The 23,081-nt window shown below is 38.3% G+C and overlaps 1 protein-coding gene across 1 annotated transcript in view; it reads left to right on the top strand.

Moving 5' to 3' along the window:
- The window catches only part of CDH17 (cadherin 17), a 776,088-nt gene that overhangs the window by 351,049 nt on the left and 401,958 nt on the right, over positions 1-23,081 (top strand). Inside the window, exon 7 of the mRNA XM_044067353.1 lies at positions 1,256-1,414. Within this exon, the coding sequence (XP_043923288.1) occupies positions 1,256-1,414 (159 nt within the window). The remainder of the gene's footprint in view (positions 1-1,255; positions 1,415-23,081) is intronic.

Below are 23,081 nucleotides of genomic sequence, written 5' to 3'. Positions count from 1 at the left end.
TGGATGCAGTAATTCCTTTCTGTCATCAAACTGATGTTTCTAAGTCAGAGGTGGGCAAACATTTTTTATGGAGGCATTTAAAAATAATTATATTTATTATGGGGGTATTATTTTGTTTTTTGTCTACTATACTACTTCAATATAAAATATGTATAAAAGATAATACTGTGTCATTTTATTTCACTTTCACACTGTATTGCACATGCTTAAATTTAAAATACTAATTGAAACAGTTTTTTTAATTTGGCATTATGAGTTTACTAGAACTATAGTCAATAATATAATTTCAACAAAAGTTTACTGTTACTATTCATAATTAAGAATGAAGAATACTTTAATTATTATACATGTAACCACACAGATTATACCCCATTATATAAAAGAATGTAACTGTTCACAATTTGTATATCATGATATTATTGAACAAACAGTTTTACTGGTTGTTTCCATGACATACAACTGCATGCAGTCATGCAATCAGTCATCTCGATCTGTTCTTCGTTATGTTTTATGTTCAGAGAAGAAAAGCTTGCTATGTTGTGTGCCAAAACATGTCTCCAGGAACATAACCAATATCCTTCCCAGACTCAGCCAGCGGACACTGCTGTGGTAGATAACATCAGAATGTTCAGTTTCTAAATCAACAACACCAATTTTAATGACTGATGATGACTAAATCGATTCTTGAAAAAAAAAAACTTCATATCCTAGATTCAAGAAATACTAAAAATATTCTAAGTCTTCATATCCCCTTGCTGAACAGCACTGTACACCCGTCTCCCATTTTCTATGTTCAGACATGTAAACGTGTTAGAATCTGTTGCTCCATCTGGGCTTCCCCGGCCACATATTTGACCACAGACATACATAGTTACCTGGTGAGGATGCTTCTTCAGAACCTTGCTACTATCAGCTTCTTACTTTACTTGTTTTGTACTAAAATATAGAGCTGTACTGAAAGATTTACAATGTATGTGTATTCATTTAAAAATGCATGAAGATAAAATTCTTATATGTGTGCAGTTATGATTTAATAAACTTAAAGCTACTACACACACACACACACACACACACACACACACACACACACACACACACACACACACACAGGAGTATGGTAAAGTTTAGTGTACCTTGAAAACAGAAAGTTACTTGCAAATTATTTCAAAGTTCTGAATTTGTATAGATAATGTTTGTTTGCTTCTTTACTTGCTGTGATATGTTTATCTGACTATTCAACGATATGTGTTTGCAGGAAAACCATTTATGTATGTACGTGCCACTGATCAGGATGACCCAGAAACTCCTAATGCACAGCTGAGCTACAGCATTTTAAACCAGATCCCTGATGATGACCACCTCTTCTTTTTTCAGATTGATAATGCAACTGGGGCAATCTCTGTGACTCCAGATGGTACGTAAGGGAAAAAAAGCAATAATATGAAATCCATAAAAACCTCATTTCAGGCAACTCCGCAGCTTATAGCTTGTAAAGCCATAAGCCTATATGATTACTGTTGCTGCAGAATGAAACCTTCCAGAACTATCCCTGCCATAAACTGATTTACAAGAGATTAACATGCAGTTCATTTGTATAATACAATCCTTTCACTTATCATAAACAGCAGACATTCTGATAAACAGTACTTAAAACCTTATACACAAGTAAGACAAGGAAATAGTTAAGTATAAAATTAATTGTTTTTTCTTGTGATTTTTATTATGAATGGGTAAGAAGGAAGCATTTCTTAAAGAACACAAATTGATACAATTATAAGGTAACTTCTGTGAAAATCTGATTGCCTGATATGATTATTTTATACAATCACATATCTTATTCATAATAATATATTATTTTTCGGTAACAAGGTTATTTTTATGCTTAATAAATACAGCAATAAATAGTCTTTATAAACCATTAATGAACTTACACTAGCATCAGCCTGTGTCACCCGATTGTTAGTTGCAGCAATAAAAATCGTATAAGCTAGCATAATTTTCATCCAATTTGCTCAATATTTTTTTTTATATTTATATTTTCTTTGCTTTCAAACTGTGTGTTGTTTAATGCATTTTTCCAGCATGTGAAGTTAACAGGATTTATAAATCCTTTTAAAGCAGTAAAGTGTTTTTTATTAAAATGACTGCATTTAACAGCAGACATGAATCAGAAAGGGCTACCACCTATGGTAAGTCCTAATATGTGATGGTACTACCAGTGGTGGCCCTTTCTGATTCAGAGACTGACCACTGTGGTGATCCTACACAGTCTGTAGAGCTCCTCAGTGGAGCATTTCCTTGGCCTGAGCTAAATGCTAATGATGTTTTCCAGAGGAGTGACGTATGCTAAATAGCCATGCCCTGTGAAAATGTCTGCAGTAAGGAATTTACATAGCCTAGTGATTTTGAGAATTGCTGATGTAATTTAGCTCAAACAAAAGTTCTCATTTACCTACCCCTTTCAATGGGTGAGATTGTACTTGACGTAAGTGGCAAGCAGTTTAGTGGACAAGTAGTAGTGTGTGTGTGTGTGTGTGTGTGTGTGTGTGTGTGTGTGTGTGTGTGTGTGTGTGTGTGTGTGTGTGTGTGTGTGTGTTTGAGTGTCTATGTGAGTATGTATAAGTCTAAACTCCCCTGGACTAACATGCAGATCCTGCAATACTGGAGGGACAATAGACTTCAGGGAAATGTAATCAATTCTCTAAAGACACTTAAAAAGTTAATAGAACAATGGTTTTGCAGCTTGAAAGATGCATGGGGTGTGGAAGGGCACACTAAACACAAGGAATAGTGTATAAAATTGTACCCTACAGACACTTAAAGTTAACAGAACAATAGTTTTGCTACACAAAAGATGTGTGAGGGATCAGTAGACAACAGGGATGCAAAATATTACCCTAAGCCATTTAAAAAGTAAATAGAAAAAGATTTGTAGCATGAAATACATGAGACATATGGAGGGAGGCTGCAATTCCTCTAAATGGCTGTACACAAGATTTCTTGACAAAGCTAGGAGGACACTAGAAGACATCAGGGTGATTTTTAAATATTACTCTGAGGCATTTAAAAAGTTAATAGAGAACAGGTGTAGCATTGCGATGTTATGACTGAACAATAAGAAGAATTAAAGTCTAATGCCTGGCATTATAGACTAACTGTAATCATCCATGAGTTATAAGGGGGGGGGAGTAAGAGATTACATCAGAGATGCTCATTTAACTCAGGGACAGCTAAGAGTCATGGCAAAGTGTGTGTGTGTGTGTGTGTGTGTGTGTGTGTGTGTGTGTGTGTGTGTGTGTGTGTGTGTGTGTGTGTGTGTGTGTGTGTGTGAGAGAGCATGAATGAGGAGGTGTCTGTGCCAATGCAATGCATGCATCACAAAAGGTGATTACTGTAGGAGAGTGCTGATTGGCAATAGTGGTAAAATCATGGAATTCTGAAGCATGCAGATTAGCTAATAATGAGGTCTTACCTCAATACAGCTAATATGTCTCTGAATGTTTTTTTTTTCTTCAATTGCAGAAATAGTCCCTTTTGGCCACAGTGGGATTTCTGTATTTTAATAACCATAAAAATTGTGATACAGATTTAAAGTTTTTTTTTTCTCTTTTTCAACTCTAATTATTCTGAATGCCACTGCCACTGATAAAGTCATTCTGAATGCATAGCTTATGGTAAAATTTCATTGTAAGATGACTTTCTGAATGACTTAAATGCTCATTGTTTTATGTTTAGTTACTTTTCGGGTTTTAGAACATGTGAGCTGTTTTACTCCTCTTAAGGGGAATAGAGAAGCCTTTGAGTTTAAGGAACTTTGAAGGTTCTTTAGAAGATGTAAGAACAATTGAATATCTTATTCATTCATTCATTCTGTCATTGATTTGTTCAAGGATGTTATACTGCAAGAGAAACAGAGCTGCAAAACTATTTATCAATCATATACAATGCAAGTGGATAAATCATTTACCCAAAACACATTAAAATAAAGATATATTTGTAAACATGAATCAACAAGTACTCTGTCATTTGAAATAAGTAGAGTAGAAATCAATTGAATTAAGGAAGCTTTGCTGCAGGGCATCTTGGTTCCCATGTAAAAGCATTGTTAGTGAGTGTGAAACTAGTACTAAAGGTGGGATTGTACAATATTAAATAGCCAAAGAAGTGACATGAGGTGACCATTTGCATCAAAGCCCAAATGGAAAAGAGGTCCTCTAAGTAGGACCAGAGAAATAACAAAGCAACTGGTCAGTGGTACAATGGATAGCAAGTAGACTTGCTTTTGGTGCAGTAGGCTGTGGGGTCTATTCCCGCACCAGGTAGATGAATTGCTAACACTGCAGTGCAGCATAAGGAAGGAGCTGCTGCACTCCTGAATACGTCATCCTTTAGATGAGATGTTAAACTGAGGTCCCATCTGCTTGATTTAGTAGTAGCAGCTGAGGTGGATGTAAAAGATCTCATGGCACCTATCAAAAAGAGAAGAGGAAGTTTCCTGATTTCTTTGCCAAATTTCCTCTAGAAGACTAAATACTATCTCTGGTCTCCCCTGAAAAGAGGCTACTAGCCTTGTGGGACTAACCCAGGTCAATGAAGGATAAATAAATAGACTGGTTAGTGCCATTAGTGAGGAAACAAATGTGAAGAGGTTTAATGAGCCCAATTAGGACATAATAAAGAGAATATAAAAATGAAGTGATAAGTAGAGGCTGATCCTGTACAGTGTAGGTTCTTAGTTAGAAATAGGTCAGCTGAATGAGGCACCTGCGTAAAGTGCAGACATTACATGACTAGCAGCAACACCAACAAAAACTGTACTGTGCCAGTCATATAGATATAGGTGTAGGTATAGAAGGATAAAGTGTGCTCACCAGAAACAGGAGATTATAAAATGTAGGCAGTAGAAAAGCATATCCAAGATGGGATAAATATGCTGCAGTAGAGACATAGCGAATCTAAAAAAGGAACAGCAGTCTGAGATGTTGGATATTAGACTTGACAGGAAAACAGAAAATTTATTGTAATTAACTATAGTATACAGAGCACAAACAGCAGAAGCGAAAGATGATGACAGGCATAAATGTAGACCATATACATAAATACACTTTTTTTAACTCATCTGCCTGCTGACCATCAGTCTCCAGTGACCTATGTGGCACATTCATTCCTTATGAGGGTGAATTACATCACTGGTCCATTTCTTCCCCAGGGAGTCAAGAGCTGGTTGTGGGACCATCATCCAGGCAGACATCAGGGGATTCTACCAAGCCCTGGGAGAACCCAGCACCTAGAGCTGCTAGTCTTTGAGGGGTGTGCATGTGAACTTCTGCTTGTGACTTCTTCTTACTTATTTTATTACACCATGGCAGCATATTCTTCTGGTCAAAACTCAATGGTGCATCACCCAGAGCTCCCACTCAGTGTCCCCCAAGTAGTGAGGCAAAGCACTTCTCTCCATCCCAGGGTGGGCAAGCCATATGCTGCATCACCCATCCAAAAAAGAGAACCTCAGTAGAATGGGAGATTTAGGATGAGAAAATAACAAGTTTTAGTTAAAGCTCTTAATTTAGGCTGACTGCTGGATTCAAGCACCACTGACTTCAGATTCCCTAGTACATGTTATAGCAATAACACAAGCTTTGGTACTATTTCTCTCTATATATCTGTTACATATATCTCAGTCTGTCCCTTTGTCAGTTGGGTTACCTCTCTTTCCAAAGATGAACGATTTACATTGAGGAACAAATGAGTAGTACAATGACATTTTGTGTTGATAAAACACTAGAACAGCAAGGAAATGACCCCGGCTGCACAGTGTTAGAGGGTATGATCAAGAAGTGCAGAAGTGCTCAGGGCTTCAGGACTTAGGGTGCTACAATGGGTAGGGACACCAGATGCCAGGTGAGCCAGCTGCAGCTCTGGTCAGAAGAATACATTAATGGAAAAGGTGACAACTTATAACCTGGGATGAGTAAGCCAGCCCTGTGGTATACAGGGATAAAGCCCCAACCATGGTACAAGGGACCTAAGTTTAACTAGTGGCTTGGCTGCCTGGGAGGTTACAAGTGAGCATTTGTTGCCAGCTTTCCCAGTCTGGGGGGCAGCACTGGCACACCACATGGGTGTATACCTAGTGCAGTTTTATGCCAGGCAAGGTTGCACTATCCTAGTGCACTCACACTAAGCAGTAAAGGAGAAACTAGCATGCAGGTGCATACTTCTCCTCAGGTGATAGTAATCACAGTCTTTGAGGAGCTGCAGAAGGGTAGGGGTTCCTCCCTGGGTGAGATAGTAGGTTGCCACTCAGGGCTAACAAGCTGGCCTGCAACATACTGCCTGACTGACTGTCACTAGAAATCTGACAGCTCATGGAGATTCCCAGGCAGGAATGAATGGGCCATAGATCACTCGCCTAACCCAGGAATAACATGATCCTGTTCCCCTTGATTTAATAGGTTAACTGGACTAAGTTGGAGAAGTCACTGGCTAGAAAGAAAAAGAAAGGGAGAGGTAATCATTTAAAAGAAGAAATGCGTATAAAAATATGAAGTGAGAGACATGAGGAAGAAAGCATGAGAACATCACAAAACAACAATACAAGATCAACTATTTACACCATGATAGTCCTAGGGCAGGAGATGTCACTTTTTAGGAATGACTAAATAAACATTGAGATGTCCTGGGAATCTTAAGAGATATTAGTGGGATATTATTAAAAAGGTTGAGGAAGGATTAGCGGGTTACTGGTAAGGGAGAGCTAATGAATATATTTTTCCTCTACATTTGCAAAAGGAATACTTGGTCATGCATCTTGCTTATAAAGTTTAAGTAACTATGGAAAAGAAAACTGGTCTGAGAAAATGACAAACTGACAATGAAACCAAGAAATGTTTTGCATAGCTTCTCTTTTATAACTGTATGGCATTGCAGAAATGGAGAAAGATGAAGGTGGTTATTCCTTCATCCATGGTTATGGCAAGGAAATGTTTCTGTAGGACAAACTGCAATAGTTACAAAATGTTCATTCTCTGGCAAATGGCCATAGACTCACAACTAAAACATCTTGGTAGTCTAGTACGGTCCAGTTCTTTGAGTGGAATGTCCATGAGGTGGATAGGGGGAGTATATCTAAACTTCAGTATGACCTGCATCAGCACTTTTCATAAGAGGGTGTTGGGACTATCAAGGACAAGGGGTAAAAAGCTGGCATTCAAAACAGAAGAATATAAGATTATGTTTTTGAGTAGAAGCAGAAGAAGGCAGTCTTGGAACAGTTAGTAAGAAAAGTGAGTTCTCAGTGGGGCTGCTCAGGATTTGGAATAGGAATTTGTCTTATTTCACATACTTGTGTGAGGTTGGACACCAAGATCAACCTATATGCTGATGATGAAGTCTAGACTTCTATGTTATTTGTAAACAGAAAGAAAATGTTAAAGCCTAACACAGGCTGTACAGTGGGTACATGGACAATGTAAAGTTGTTATAGAAAGTCCAAACAGTTATATACTTGTCCAAAAAGTTATATCCTTTGGTATATGAGGAAACCAAAAACTGAGAACTGGTATGCCTCACTGAAGTTAATAACATTAAATCATATGTATTGAAACTCAGGTGTTCAAATCACTGCATCTACAAAGCAGCACAGCATCAAGCATAGTCTCATATGTGCTCCCGTCACACCACAAATGCTTTCATAGAAGGTACATCTCCATGCCTAATCACATCAATGGAATTTGATGCATCAGGTTTCCAGACTGTCATCTGCTATTCAGCAGATGAACTACTGCCTGCTTAATTGATTAAATGGCAATAAATATATAATTCTAGTAATTTCCTTCATCCTGCTTGTGTAAATCTTTACTTCACTCAGTGTGGAGAAAGTATCTGCTTCAGTCATTGTTAAAACATCACTATTACCATTTTAATATATATAAAGCAGTGATGATAATATTGTTACCGTTTTAACACAAACAGAGCAATTGTGGTAACATTGTTACCATTTTAATAGAGATAGAGTAGTGGTGGTAAATGAGTACCGAAAGAGGTCATAATAAGCACTCCAGATTCCAGGTAGAATTAGCCATTCACTTGCTTCTTCTAATAACTACTCTCAGTCTGGGTTTTATTATCAAACCTTCTTCATCAAAATAAGTGACATAATATGTGGCAAGTATTTGACAAAAAGTGTACCACAGGATATGATTTGAACCTGTTAAAGTTAAGCATGGTTGAATCAGGTTCACTGATATGTTTACTTGTGGTCTGCAGAGCATCCGAAACAGCTATGCATTTATCAGTAGACAGTGCCTAAGAATGCCTTTCTACTGTGCTTAACAAGATTTAAAACAGCTTGAGTGTTGCACTCTGTATCGTGTAAGGGCTCAGAAGCACATGCCAGTATTTTGAAAGGTTACTTATTCATCATCCCAATTGAGCATGCTAGGTGCAATCAGCTGGTCTTAACTTGTGTGCTATAAGCAAGTCATGGCACAGACTCTAGCATTTGTAAACAGCAGGCAGCAAAAACAAACTATCCTCCTGGGGTACACATGGCCTCATGAAGTAATTTTTATTTGTAGGGAATGAATGAGACATGGGGCTTTTATCCTGGTTGGGGAATGGATGTGCCTGACTCTTGCCCATACAGCAAGAATGAATGGGTCATTTAGATGTAAGAACAGGTTCCTGATGGTGGTTATGTGGGAGACAAAAAAAAGAAGAAAAGCAATAATATCCGCCAGCTGGAAGCAAACAAAGTACATCTTAATACTGAAACAGGAAGTTTAAATTTCACTTCTTATTGGAAAGTCTGTCTACCATAAATTGCAGAATTTTGGTGATCTTTAAGATTGCAGCTCACCAGCCATAAAACAGAGACAATAGTAATCAGAGCCCTTCACTACCCCTTCAGTGACATAAGCACCAAAAAGGTTAACACCCATTTAAAGGGCAACTACATTCAATTACTATAAAAACAGAAAAGAAAAGATGGGTACTGTTTAAAATCACTTGTTAAAAATGTAAATAAACAGTGACTAGTAACAACTACTTTTTCACTAAATGACTTACTGAGAAAATACAGCTGGTTCCATTGTTCTTTGTAAAAATATTGTACAGCTCAGTACGTAAATGATATGCAAACTCTGAATTACTGATGCAATTTGCCAATACTGCTGATGCACCCTTTATCCCCTGCATATATATTACTTATTCAGCTACAAAACTAAAAAGTATTGTAAACCAGAGGTTAAAGAGGCAGCAGCCCCTTATATAGTAAGATGTGTACAGTGATAACCTGAAATATTTTATTCCATTTAAAGCTAGAGGCAGGCAGTAAGAATAAGGTGATTGTGATGCAAGGCCATCCCTTATTAAAAAGCAGCACTCAATAAACAGAAAAAAAACAAACAAACACAGATAATTCCTTTGCCATTAATGGAGGCAAATAAGGGGTTAACAGAATGAGAGTCACAGTAATGAGAGCTACTTCTATCAATTCAAGTGTAAGTCATTCAGTCCCTGTCCACCACCTGTGCAACCACAATGAGGCGAGCCATAAATGTAACAATCATCATAATTTGTGAGTAATGCTGCTTCCACTAATTACTGTTTTGGAGGGTGGCTGTCAACATGACCCTGTCATTTATAATACTACTAAGAAGTTATGCAATTACAGCATTTTATTGAGCAGAAACATGGCTCTTACAAGGACTATTGATTTTGGTTGTGTGTATGGTTCTTGTTTAAAACTTAAATTGCAATTCAAAAAATAGGTTCAGCACCAAAAGAGTGAAATACATGGTTTATTCAAAAAAAATCAAACCAGTTTTGGCAGTTCAGCCTTCATCAGTGATTTAAAACATAATAGTTCATAAAAGTTTGCTGAAATAAAATATTGCAACTACTATGGTGTTGTTTAGATATGCTTCATCATTCACCTGGTATTGTTTGTAACTCAGAGCTTTTCTCCTTGGGCCCTCACAAAAAGGGGCTACTTTTAACCCAATAAGATTATCCCACCTAACCTGGACCGGAACACCAAAGGCGGAGGTGTGTCCATATTCATTAAGGATATCCACACCTCCAGGCTAGTTGCTCAGCATAATGCATCCGAGGTTATTCAAGTGCAACTAACTCTGGGCAAAACTGCAATCCAAATTGTAGCTTGCTACAGATCCCCCACCATGCCCCAGGAGTCCCACCTCTTTTCTTGATATACTGGAAAATATTAGGGTTCAACCAAACACCATAATAATGGGTAATTTACCCTACCCCACCATTAACTGAGAAACTACTCATGTACCAACTCCTTCGCTCAACACTTTCTGGAATTCATAAATTCCAGTGCCCTAGATCAACTTATCCACACCCCCACCAGGGGCAACAATATCCTAGACCTAGTCATTACCAACATAAGTGGTTCCACACCGAAAGTCAACTCCTTGTTGGTCAGATCCGACCATATGCTAATCACTCTAGATATCCACATCCCGCCCCCACACCCCATTAAGGAAACCAGGGTAAAAAATTGCTCCAAAGCCAACTTCATGCTTCTTAAGACAGAAGTGGCAAACTTTCATGACACCCATGCAGATGGATAATACAGTTACGACTATTGAATCCTACACAAATGCAATGTATAAGCACTTACACAAGTGCGTGGATCGTGCTATCTCAAACAGAACCAAGATGCTATCCTCCAAAAAAAGGAAGCCAATCTGGTGGTCCCCTGCCATAAACAAACTCTACAACAGAAGGCAAAAACTGTTGCAAAAGAGAGTAAAATCCCATGAGTGGAGGAGCTCCCTGGTCAGCCTCAGTAAGAAGATGAGCTCCCTTATAAGATCCTCCAAAGCTAGCTATGAAAACAAAATCGCCACTGATTCTAGGGACAACCACAAAGCATTCTATAGCTATGTCAAGAATCTTAATGGCAACACCCACATCTGCTCTGAGTTACAGCACAACGGCACAAAAATTACAGAACCAACTGATATTGCCAACATCCTGGTTCAGTGCTAACTTTACCCCCTCTCATCCCCTAAAGGGCCCATATCTATACAGGAAGAATGCAGAGTCCCTGTAATCACAACTACATAGGTAAAAGCTGTACTCTCTAAAGCCAAAAACACAGCATCCATGGGACCGGACAACATCCCAGGCTGCGTTTTGCACGAACTTTAGAACAAACTGGCTCCTCACCTAAGCACCATGTTCAATCATAGCCTCACATCAGGCTTTGTGCCCACTGAATGGTGCACAGCAACAGTTATCCCACTCCACAAAGGGGGAGCCACCACTGATCCCGGTAACTATTGCCTATTAGCCTAACAAACTTGGTCTGTAAGGCCATGGGACGTATAATCATGGAACAAATAAACACAGACATTGGTAACATCCAAACTCTGGACCCCACCCAGTTCGGGTTTATGAAAGGCAAATCATGCCTCTTGAACCTGATCGACTTCTTTGAGGCAGTCATCAAAACTGTAGACAAGGGTAAGGTGGTTCACAATGCCTATCTTGACCTCACCAAGGCTTTCAACACCATCCCTCATTCTGGAATTATAGCTAAACTCACTAAACTAGATATAAATCCCTACATCACAAGATGGATTGCCAACTGGCTCACTGACAGAACCCACACTGTAAAAGTTGCAGACTCCAAATCTGACTTCAAACCGGTGACAAGTGGAGTACCACAGGGTTCAGTCCTGGAACCACTCCTGTTTGGTATTTACTTCTCTGAAGTACAGGCTAACACAGAGAGCCAATAGCCTAGTACCTACTCATGAATCTATGAACCATTTAAGAAACATGAAAAAAGATATAAACAATACTGATCACTTTGCATGTGGTTTTAGTGCCCTGTCTTGTAGCACAGTAGCGTCAAATGCCATATTTATGAACCTACCTGCAGTTTGCACAGGATCATAAAATGACAGATCTTACAGACTACTAAGAGGTGACCTGTGTCTGGCATACAAAGCATCCTTTGACCCATTACTGATGGATTTACTGCACATAAGCAAGTTAAACGGCATCAGAAATACTTGGTATAGGGATTCAAACCTCTTCTGCAACATCAGTAGAATAGTTTGGAGGGAGAGGTATATCTCGCAGAGGATATTGCTGCTGTGGAACAGATTCCTCATCCATATAAAACAAAATTTATCCCTGTTCATATTCAAGTGCAATTTAGATATACGAATGGGAAACAGAAAATTTTCCCCAGGACTGCCCCCTGTACAATTAATGGATAGAGGTACCTCCTACATGCTTTATCCCATGTATCAATGGTATAATCCCAGTTATTCTCATTATAGGTAATATATAATTGTCATTGACCATGGGACGAGTAAGGCCAATCTATAACCAAATGGGATAGGTTATTTCAAGCACAAAAATGGATAGTGGATAGGCTTAAAATGGACAGCAAGGGCAACGAGCTTAGTATTTACTTATGAACCTATGAACCAGCAAAAGTACTATAAAACAGCTGGAATGCTTTCATTCTAGCTGAGTAATTTTTCTTATAGGCATGGGTGCAGCTCAACAAATCTTTCATAATATTTGAGGCCGATGTATTCACTTAACAAAAAGTGGACCAAAAGAAAAGGGAAAGCACTTTTCTTGGTTGGTATTACTCATATTGTTTTATTGCTTGAATGAAGTGTGTATTTTTATTGAAGTGTGTTATTTAAAGCCATGTTCCTTTGAATATGAAAAGTTCTGGTTAGGAGTAAACAATGCTTGCGTCTCTTGAAGAATCACAGGAAATTAAATGTAATTACCTGTATATTGTGGTAGGTGCTAAAAATAGAATTTCTATTTGTAAACATTTCAGTGTTTTCCTGGGATTCAGGTGAGCAGCCTTTACCACAGGAATGATTACTGCATGGGTAATCAAGAATATTTCTTGATTAATACTTGTCGTATTGTTTTCTTGATTAATTTTGCTCTGTATTTGTATAGCAGTGTTGTACTTAAAGTCTCTTTCCCTTGAATATTTAAAGCTCTGATTAGAAGACTAACAAAGCTTGTTTATCTTTATGGGTCATACGAATTAGAAAGGGTTAATTGACTGTGAAATGTGGTAGGAGTGAAACAGTTGTATTTATACTAAAAACGTTTCAAGGTCTTCTTGAGAAAACTCATTTGAACAGCCTCTGCCATAGAATGGACTTGGGAGAAAAGCTATTTTATTAGTTTGCATTGGTCATATTTTTTTCATGTTTGATTACATTGTGTATTTTTCTCACAGTCCCGTCCTATTTCTCTTGCATTCTTAAACATTGTAACCCTGCAGTTGTCTATTTCTTATATTAATTGGACCACAACCCCCCCCCCCAGTTCCTCTTAAATTGTGTCTTGTTAGTAAACATAAAAACACATCCCTTTAAACTAGTTAAATGCATTTATCTTTCTACCATATTCCATAGACCCAGAATGCTGACTACCCAATGATAACCACAGGTGTAACTAGTCACCCCAAAACTCAAGACTAGTTACCCTTATTATCATGACCGCACTAGTTATACATTGTGCATCCTCAACAATCACTAATTTGGACAGAGTTTTGAGTTATACTGGGTGCGATTTCCATTGTATGATGTTTATGGTATTAGCTGGCTTAAAAATATGTCTTGTCATCATGGGGTCCCAGCTAGTTTTAGCCTCATCCTTAGCCAGCTTATTAGCAGCACTCAGTTTTCAAAGGCAGTACAGAAACTGCCTCTTGTTTACTGACAACCCACATCTTATCCATAATGTTTCCACTTGTGAGAAATGCATTTATTTATCCAAATTTGAGGTTAGTCTCTCCATACCATCCATAGTCAGTAAATAGCATCTACATTATCACTGCAGCACAGAGTCACTATTATATGTGCCAAGGTAGTAGAAAATCCTTGGTTCAGTATCTGAGGGCTCCTGAAGATCCTTCTAGCATACTGTAGCAATGTAGTGAACTGTGGGAAGAGCTAGAAACATGTAATTATAAACATCTACACCTACTGCTACCTGGAGTCACTTGTAGTGCAAGCCTGCACTATTATGACTCATATGCTTTTAGCACATCCCAACAATGTATTAGTCTTTGATGACTCCATTGCAAAACATACAGATACCTACTTAGAAAGATCTGTATTGTGCTGTTATCAAACTAGTGGAATACAAAGTTTTACCTTGTTACTTGTGTCTGTTACCCCCATTCTCATAGTTTTATGTTTCATTTTATTTAGTATCATAATAACCACTCCCATGGGCAATACTCACATGTGCATGCACGAGCGAGCACACACAGTCACACACACATGCACACACACACACACACACACACACACACACACACACACACACACACACACACACACACACACACGCACACACACATGCACTCACACATGCACACACACACACACACACACACACACACACACACACACACACACACACACACACACACACACACACACACACATGCACACATGCACACACGCACACACACACACACACACACACACACACACACACACACACACACACACACACACACACACACACACAGTATCACTGCTTGTGTAGCACAGTGGCTCCATAATTGCACACATAGGCAATGGTAGGCTGCAATGGCAACAGACTATCTCAACAAAAGCCTGCAGTGTGGCCAGTGTATGTACTTTTATGGCATCAGTCACAGAGTAAAAAAAACTAAATACAAGTAAACAATAATATGCAGGATAGGGAATGAACACAACACAGTTCAATAACTGCTTGAATTATGTTGCTCAAACCTATGTATCAGTGACATCAACAGTTATCCATGCTGGAAAGAATGCAATCATAAGCAGAAAGCAATGTGCAGTCAGCATTCAAATAGCTGCCTGGGCAAACAGGGCAATACTGCACCATGAAAACACAGTACTGCTGTATCATTCTCATTACAATATCTCCAGTTGCCTTGTGTGCTTCCTTTGCAAGAGGGTATAATCTGATCCCTGCCAGGCACCATCGGTCTATCTATTTTTTATGGTATGTTCTCTTTATTTTTGTCCTCAGCCATGTAAACCCATTAGGCATGAGTACCTGATTAAAGGGAATTAAAACACCAGTTGTATAGTTAAATGGCCTGTTCCCTCTCATGTGCTCTCCAAATGAATAAGGAAGGAAGAAATTAAATTAAAAATCTAAACTCAAACTGCCAGCAGGCTACCTATCGTAATTTCAAGACCTTTAGTTGCAAATTCTGAAATTACTGAAAACAAAATAACAAAACTAAAGTCAAGTAATGAATGGTGAGAGTCACTGTTCTCCCCTAAAGTTATTTATGCATGGGTCCCCCCTGCACCCTGCAGTGTTGGGAGATACCCCCCTCCACACCTCTTCTAGTTATATATGCTATCTCCAAGATCGTCATACCTCAGAATATTTAATCCATAACTAGAAAACATTTGAAAAGTGATGCTAGAATAAAGAATTGCCTGGATTTTTTATGGTCATGGTTTATGAATTTTTTGGCTGGCCGCTGAATGTACAAAAGGAAATATTCCAAGGCCAGCTCATTTCAGACTTAATATATGTAAGCTTACATTTCTACACATTCACTCTGCTGTTTTGGAACACTCAATTCTGGGTACCAGAAATTAAAACTGTTACCCTGGTTTTGACTCCCAGATTTATGACAAAAGCAGTAAAAGTAAAGAACTGCAAATATCATCAGTCCGTTATTTATTAAATCTGCATGGACAGGCTATTTATAAGGACCCAGTGACACAGGTATGAACAGTGTTGGGATTCAGAGACAGGTTCCCAAAGGGAGTAAGTGTGTATGACAGTCCATCTCTGAGCCCAATGTTGTTCATACTGGTGATGGACTTCATTAGCAAACAGATTACAAGGGATAAATTAACAAAGTTGCTGTATGCAGACAATGTGGCATAACACACAGACTCTGAGCAGGAACTTTAGTAAATAACAGGGGAATGGAATGCATAACTAAAGGCAGATGGGATGAAAACTAGTATGCATAAGGCAGTTGTTAGCTTCAATTATCTGGGAGGGATGATTGCGGAAAAGGAAAATCTGAATGAGGAGGTCAAAGTTAGAATCAGAGGGGCTGTAACCAAGTGGCACAGAGTAACAGGGGTAGTGTGTCATTGTAGAAATTCCAAGGAAACTGAAAAGTAAGGTGGTCAAAACAGAAACGCAATCAGTAGTGTGATACAGAAACCTAGATAGTGAAGGCAAAGCAGTTGAAAAAAAAAAAAACAGAGGTAATGGAGATGAAGTGCCTGAGGTTGGTGGTAGGATATATACTATGGGACAGATAAAAAAATGACAACATCACAGCAGAAGCCAAAGTAGCTCCAATTGCAAAGGAGGTCAAAGTGAATGGATTACAGTGGTTTTGACATATATGCAGGTCACAAATCCTGGAATTTAAAAATGTTGCTATGCTGGTAGAGATTTGATTTTCTTACTGAAAACAAATTAACTTCTGTATGCCTCACATTCCCCAACTAAATATTGCTTTATATAATCTGTAGCCATAAAACATGTCTCACTCTGAGGTCTTGTAACAAGATGTCCTCTTTTTTGAGTATCTCTGGTGTTGTCTCAGCACTCAGCACACGGGAACATAGTTTCCATAGCTGAGCATCCTGTAATATTTGAAACCTACTCAGTGGATGCCTCTTGTACTATGTGCAAGTATATGTACAAAGCTAACACAACTATGCACTGTTTAGTAAGCAAATTTCACTTTCCAGATGTCTCTTGCATACCTCTTAATCGTCCCGAATTTACTGGGAGCACCTGTTTTTAAGCTTAAATAAGCTTACTTTCCCGAGTGCCTGGTTTGGGTGCAAGTGCACCCGAGATCTACAATAAAGCGTACTCTGTTCTGGCTGTAGACGTCTCAATCAATCAGAGCATTGCTTTACTGCACCTGTTTTGCATGCATCCAGCCAGCATGCTTCGATCATTATTTTCCTCATGTTTCTGTTTATGAGGAAGTGGAACAACTTATGCGGCTGCAGCAGACCTGGTAAGGATGGAGGACTCAATTAGGTCCGCTCAGTCTGCATATCAGCAGCATGATGGATGGTGGAAGGCTACCAATCTCTGGGGAGCCGGGACTGAGAGCGAGCTACTTAATTGGAGAGAAGAGAAGAAGGAATATCTTTTGTGCCATTTTTACTTTGCGCAGAGAAGAGCTAATCATCTTTGAACAAGAGGGACAGGACACTGAGAGCAGAGGGGGAATTTTATACCCCCAGGCAGCTTGCCTTGCCGTGGTGGTGGTTCATCCATCATTTCTGTTTGTGCCTGTCGAGTTTGGAATTGTTCCCGGAAGGTCTGTGTTTTCCACTTTCTATTCAAATCGAGGATTTTATTTTATTTTCAAACAAAACTTGTAACAGGTAAGTAAGCAGCTCTACAAAAATAGTTACAAAAAATGCATATATTTTATTATGTTCTATGCACCTTTTACCAATGACAGTTGATCATTGTATCGGCATAAGAGATTTATGAATTAGAAATGTGTAACTCTTAAAATCAGCTGCTCAGTGACTACAAGTTAATGTCTGTTGAGGGATGGAGGGTAGTGATATCTGATTTCAGTATAATCAGAGATGCTTGCCTTGACGTTTTGTGCACGAGCTGTACAAATTAAGTTGCAGATTGCTGAGATGCTACAGCTATGAAGAGAATCAGCGATGTTCTTTTGAGAATAAAATACACTGGGTTTTTTTTGTCGAGGTGAATTTTAGTATTCTAATCACTGCATTTTCTTTGGAATTGGATGTTTCACTATTAACTATTTTTTTTCTACTTTTTCATGAATGCCATTGCAGTCTTATGAAACAGCAGAATTCAGTTAATGAGATCAATGCTGTAAATGTATCTTGCAAGATTAAGTTCTATAAAGTAATGGCAGCAAAAGCTATGTATACATTTTAAGTTATGTATATGTTGTGTATTGGGTGTTTGCGCATAGCTACCTCTTGTCTTTCGGCTTTTCCCGGTTAGGGGTCGCCACAGCAGAACTCCGGTCCACTAATGGTTGGCAGTTGTTTTTTATGGTGTCGATTTGCCAGCCCAACACCCAACCTTCAACGAAGGCATGCCCATTCAACGCATGTCTTTCGAACGCCCACTCAACCGCGGGGAGGACATGCAGACTCCACACAGAAGGCACTCCCAACCCAGGCCAAGAATCGAACGGGAGAACCTCTTGCTGTGAGGCAACAACACTACCGCTGCACCACCGAGGAAGTATATTGATTGAAAAGTAGTAAGAATAAGACTGTTTTATGTATTAGGTTTGGTGAGGCGCATATATATCATTCTCTAATAAAAAATGCTTAAAATGATGTCCTGTCTTTGTGTAATTTAATGAATGGTGGGTGTGTCCATTAATGCACTTATTTAAATGTGCATATCTTATGTTAATGAGGTGTCCCTGAATGTCCCTGATTTTAAGGTCCTTTGTCCCTGATTCTCTGATTTGGAGGTTGAGAGGTATGGTCTCTTGCAATTTTACATTAATGGGTACTATGGTGTGTCCATTACTCATAATATCCTTCTAAGCAGAGCAATCAAACTTCTGCTGTGTAAAAACAAATTAAAAGGTCTGCGTAAGTGATATACTATGTCTCACAACCTTCTTTTTGTCAGTTAATGTAAAATTTCACATTTGAAGAACAAATCAGTGCAAAAATTTACATTCATTGACAACAGCAGAGGGTTAGACATATATTCTCTAATTTGTGTTGTTATTGCAGCTTACCATGAAACAGCCCCTCAGACCTTGCCAGTAATCACCCCCTGGCTGTGTTGTACCACCTTTCTCTAGGATGACTTTACTAATCACTCACAGAGTAAATTCTGTAAATATGGCATTACAACCAATATTGAAAGAACACTGTATGTGTTAGTTTCTATTTTTGAAGCAGATTTAAGTTTGCATTTGTGGTCATTTTTCTCTTCCAGTAGCACAACTAATTACCACTGGTAGAGAGATGTGACAATGATTAGAAACTAAGATTGGAACATTTCTATTTATTTATTCTGCTAAGACTTGTTTCTTTGCTATATCGCACCTGTTAAGGGTACATAGTATTTCCCTGATGTGCATCCTAAACACCCCAAATCAACTACTGAAGAGTATTGTCAGTGTCTGCAGTCACTGAACCATTGAGATAAATAGAGAATATATCAGCTCAGGACAGCATTTATTACTCCATCTGGCATACTGACAAACAAGTGAATTTGTTTGTCAATCATGCATCTTTAATTACAGCACAAGAAATGCTCTCTGTAAGTCCTTAGTACTCCATGCAAAGGGCTTGCCTGCATCTCATCCCTAACATTCTGCATTTCCAAAGACTTCCCTGAAGAATTACTGTACATCAAAGCAACTGGAAAAAAATACTAGTATGGGTGGTCTATAAGAAGTAAGACTCAGGAAATTCCTGGATTCTTGGGATTAATAAATTGTGTGCAAAGAGCTTAGAATTTAACACCAGCCTTTAAAGTCATCTCTTTTATGTGCACAGACTTCCCACAGCTATCACAGTTGTGATTAATTACTTCTACCACACTTCCAATGCACCCACTGAGGTAGCATATAAAGTCAGCAGATACAAGTAATTCATATTACGTCATCCTTCACTAGTGTGCCTAGCACACAAACACTGTACTCCAATTGCATCCAACTCTAAAAAAAGCATGTTTGGTAGTGTAGCGTATCTTCAAGAGCTCAAGCATATAACTTCAGATCCTCTACATCTCTTCTCACAGGCCATGCTGCCACAAAAAAGATAGCATTTCAGTACAACTGGGTAGCAAATGCATAAAGTGGCAGATATTAAAACTTTGGGTTACTGGAAACAGAAAACTATAAATTGAAAAAAAAAGCAGAAGGCAGCTGTTATGTACATGCATTCTCGTTCAGAATTGTATCTAAGCTTTAAAGATAGCTGTAGGGCCAACATCTTTAGACCAGTCTTAGAGTGCAGAATTGCCATTAGGAATTTGAAGTTCCATAAGGAAAAGTAAAGTTCTGAGATGATCCAAAGATGAATAATGTAATGAGTAAGAGCTGTCATTCTGTTGTCAGCTGTTTAAATGATAATTGCCACCTTAAAATGCTAACAAGTCGACACTATTTATTTATTTTTTCAATGGATGTAAGATGAACTGTTTATAGCAGAACACAAAACAGAAATATACCACTGTTAAATCTGGTAAACGCAACTGTCCCAAAGAATAATAAATAAAGCACTCAAAAAACATATGGGATGGTGCAAAGCGAGCTGTAACAAACTCTGAGATGAAACTGTCACAAAGTACAAATGATCCACAAACGTTAAAACTCCACGAATTTATTGTTCCAGAAACAAACTTTGGATAAGCGCTTTCACTACGAATAGCTTCCTCAGATCCTTCTCAAAATGACTGAAGTAGGATCATGCATATGTAGCAAGTAAGTCAATTAAACAATTAACATCATTACATCCACATTTTGCACACACGGAGCACAATTGTTGTATATATATTTTTGTATAGCTTCCATTTGTATACACATTTTTATAAGTATAGTTTTTATAAAGTTCATTAGATGGATTATTCCATCTAATAAGTTTTTAAAAAGTGTTTTAGGATAATTTTGCTTTTTTATATACATCATTTCTCCTTTAAATTGTAATGATGTTAATTGTTTAATTGACTTACTTGCTACATATGCATGATCCTACTTCAGTCATTTTGAGAAGGATCTGAGGAAGCTATTCGTATTGAAAGCGCTTATCCAAAGTTTGTTTCTGGAACAATAAATTTGTGGAGTTTTAACGTTTGTGGATCGTTTGTACTTTGTGACAGTTTCATCTCAGAGTTTGTTACAGCTCGCTTCGCACCATCCCATATGTTTTTTGAGTGTTTATAGCAGAAGTTGTAACAGAGAAGAAGCATGGAACAGAATTTGGGGATCAGCATTCCAAGATGATGTTCTAGCTGCTTTAACACAGTAGAGTAGCTAAATGTATTATATCATTAGTGTAATATAACTAAAATATTTTAACTGAAATGTTTGAATTATCAGAATGCACATTCCATGCTATTATATCCTACTAGCTAGATTAACTTTAAAAGAATATTGCTTCAACAGTCATGTCTTAAACACTGTACTTTCAGTTAAATAGGACTCAAATAAACCTATTCTAGACCCCCTAATACAAGTCCCCTGGTAATCCATTTGATACCATAGATGAGTACTTTCCTGCTGTCTCTGTAGCAAGTTTGATGGAAATGCACATCCTGAGACAATGTAGCAATTGTCTCGTCTTAAGTGGTAACAACCAAATTCTTAAACTATCAGACATAATGTATATGAGATGTAATTATATATCATCACTGGAGGCAAAGCTCTCACATACAACCACTACAATTGCCAACAGGTTGCCAGATACATACAACATCACATTCTTCCTGCCATTCACACTAAAGACCAAGCACATAGAAGTTTATATGCTGAAACTCTTAAAAGTAATCTACCCAAACCTCAAAGGCTTTCTAGATGCAGCTGTAACAATAGGGATCCCAAGCAACCCACAAATATTCTACCAAAGCAGCAAACCACCACACATATAACTTCAAATCATGGTGTCTCAGCTCATGAACCCATAAAGCAAACCTCCACACAAATGTTCTAGTCATAGGTGATTCCATTATGAGATACACAAAGTTCCACACACTAAGATGAGTAGGGAGAGAGAGTCACAGTCATTTGTCTATAAGAGGCCAGAATCTGCCAGATCATGGACACATTCAGGTAATTTTGAACCACAAGTAGCAGTATGACTCTGTCATTGCACATGTGGGTGTAAATGACCTGAGACGAGTCTCTCTGGACTATATGAAGACAAACATGATGGAGCTCTAGGATTATGTGCCCCAGGATGGTATGAGCTTTGTATTGAGCAGCATTCTACCTTCTCCGAGGATGATTCCATAATACAAACAGAAGATAATTGACTTAAACCATTGTTTTACATTTTGATGTCATTCAAAGGGGGTACAATATTTGTCAACCATTCCTGTGTCAAATCCTGACCAACATGAGGTAGTTCCAGGAGATCTCTATACTTGCCACTATATTTATGGCTTTTCCACATTTCTTTCGGTCCTTCTCAATTGACCGTTCTCCTTATATTATATTTGGCATATTCAGTTGCTGTCTGATTTTGTGTACTTCTGGTTTGATTGTCATTCCCGCTTGATACAGGAATGCTTCTGCTAAACTAAGCAGAGACGTCATCTTAGAATTCCTCTCCTCATGTTTTAAAACTTTCACTATGTTTAGATCTGATGAGGTCAGCAGATATGTATGTAGTGCCATGACTGCAGATCTATACAGGTAATCAAATTCGAGGAGGCCCAAACCTCTTTCAGGGCATGGAATACATAACCTTGTTATACACTGAATTTTATATATAATTTCATAAATGTGAAGCATTTTTCGGGCTATTCTGTTCAACTGATGCAGTACCTTTTAGGGCCAGTCAAAAATAACCAAAACTGTAAGTTAGAACAGGAAGAGCAAATTAGATTATAGTTTGGACTTTATTCCTAGATGTTAAAACTGTTTTCACTATTCGCTTTAGTCTTCTGAAGTACAGCTTACTGAGTTTTATTCCCATTCGTTCATGTGTCATTATGGTCTTTCTACATTTCTTTCCTCCTCATCTGATCCTTCTCTTTGTATTCTTTATTTTGTTTTTTGGCACATTCAGTTGCTGTTTGATTTTTGTCTCCTTCTTGTTTGATTTCCATTCCATATGTATCACAGGCTGGTATCAGCCTTGCATTGAGCAGCATTCTACCTTTTCCAAAGATGATGCCACAATACGAACAGAAGATAATTGACTTTAACAATTGTCTTACATTTTGATGTCATTCAAAGGGGGTACTATATTTGTCAATCTGGGAGGATATGAGTGACAGACCCAGCTGCTTTGTCAAGAATGGTCTGCATCTGTCCCCATTAGGCTTTCCAAACTTGTCTAAATCTTTCCCCA

This window comes from Protopterus annectens, chromosome 3.part1, assembly GCF_019279795.1.
Source record: "Protopterus annectens isolate FY-2018-M chromosome 3.part1, PAN1.0, whole genome shotgun sequence".
In the NCBI taxonomy this organism is placed as follows: domain Eukaryota; kingdom Metazoa; phylum Chordata; order Ceratodontiformes; family Protopteridae; genus Protopterus; species Protopterus annectens.
Note: the sequence above shows the minus strand (reverse complement) of the source record. Positions and strands in the feature narration are given on the sequence as shown.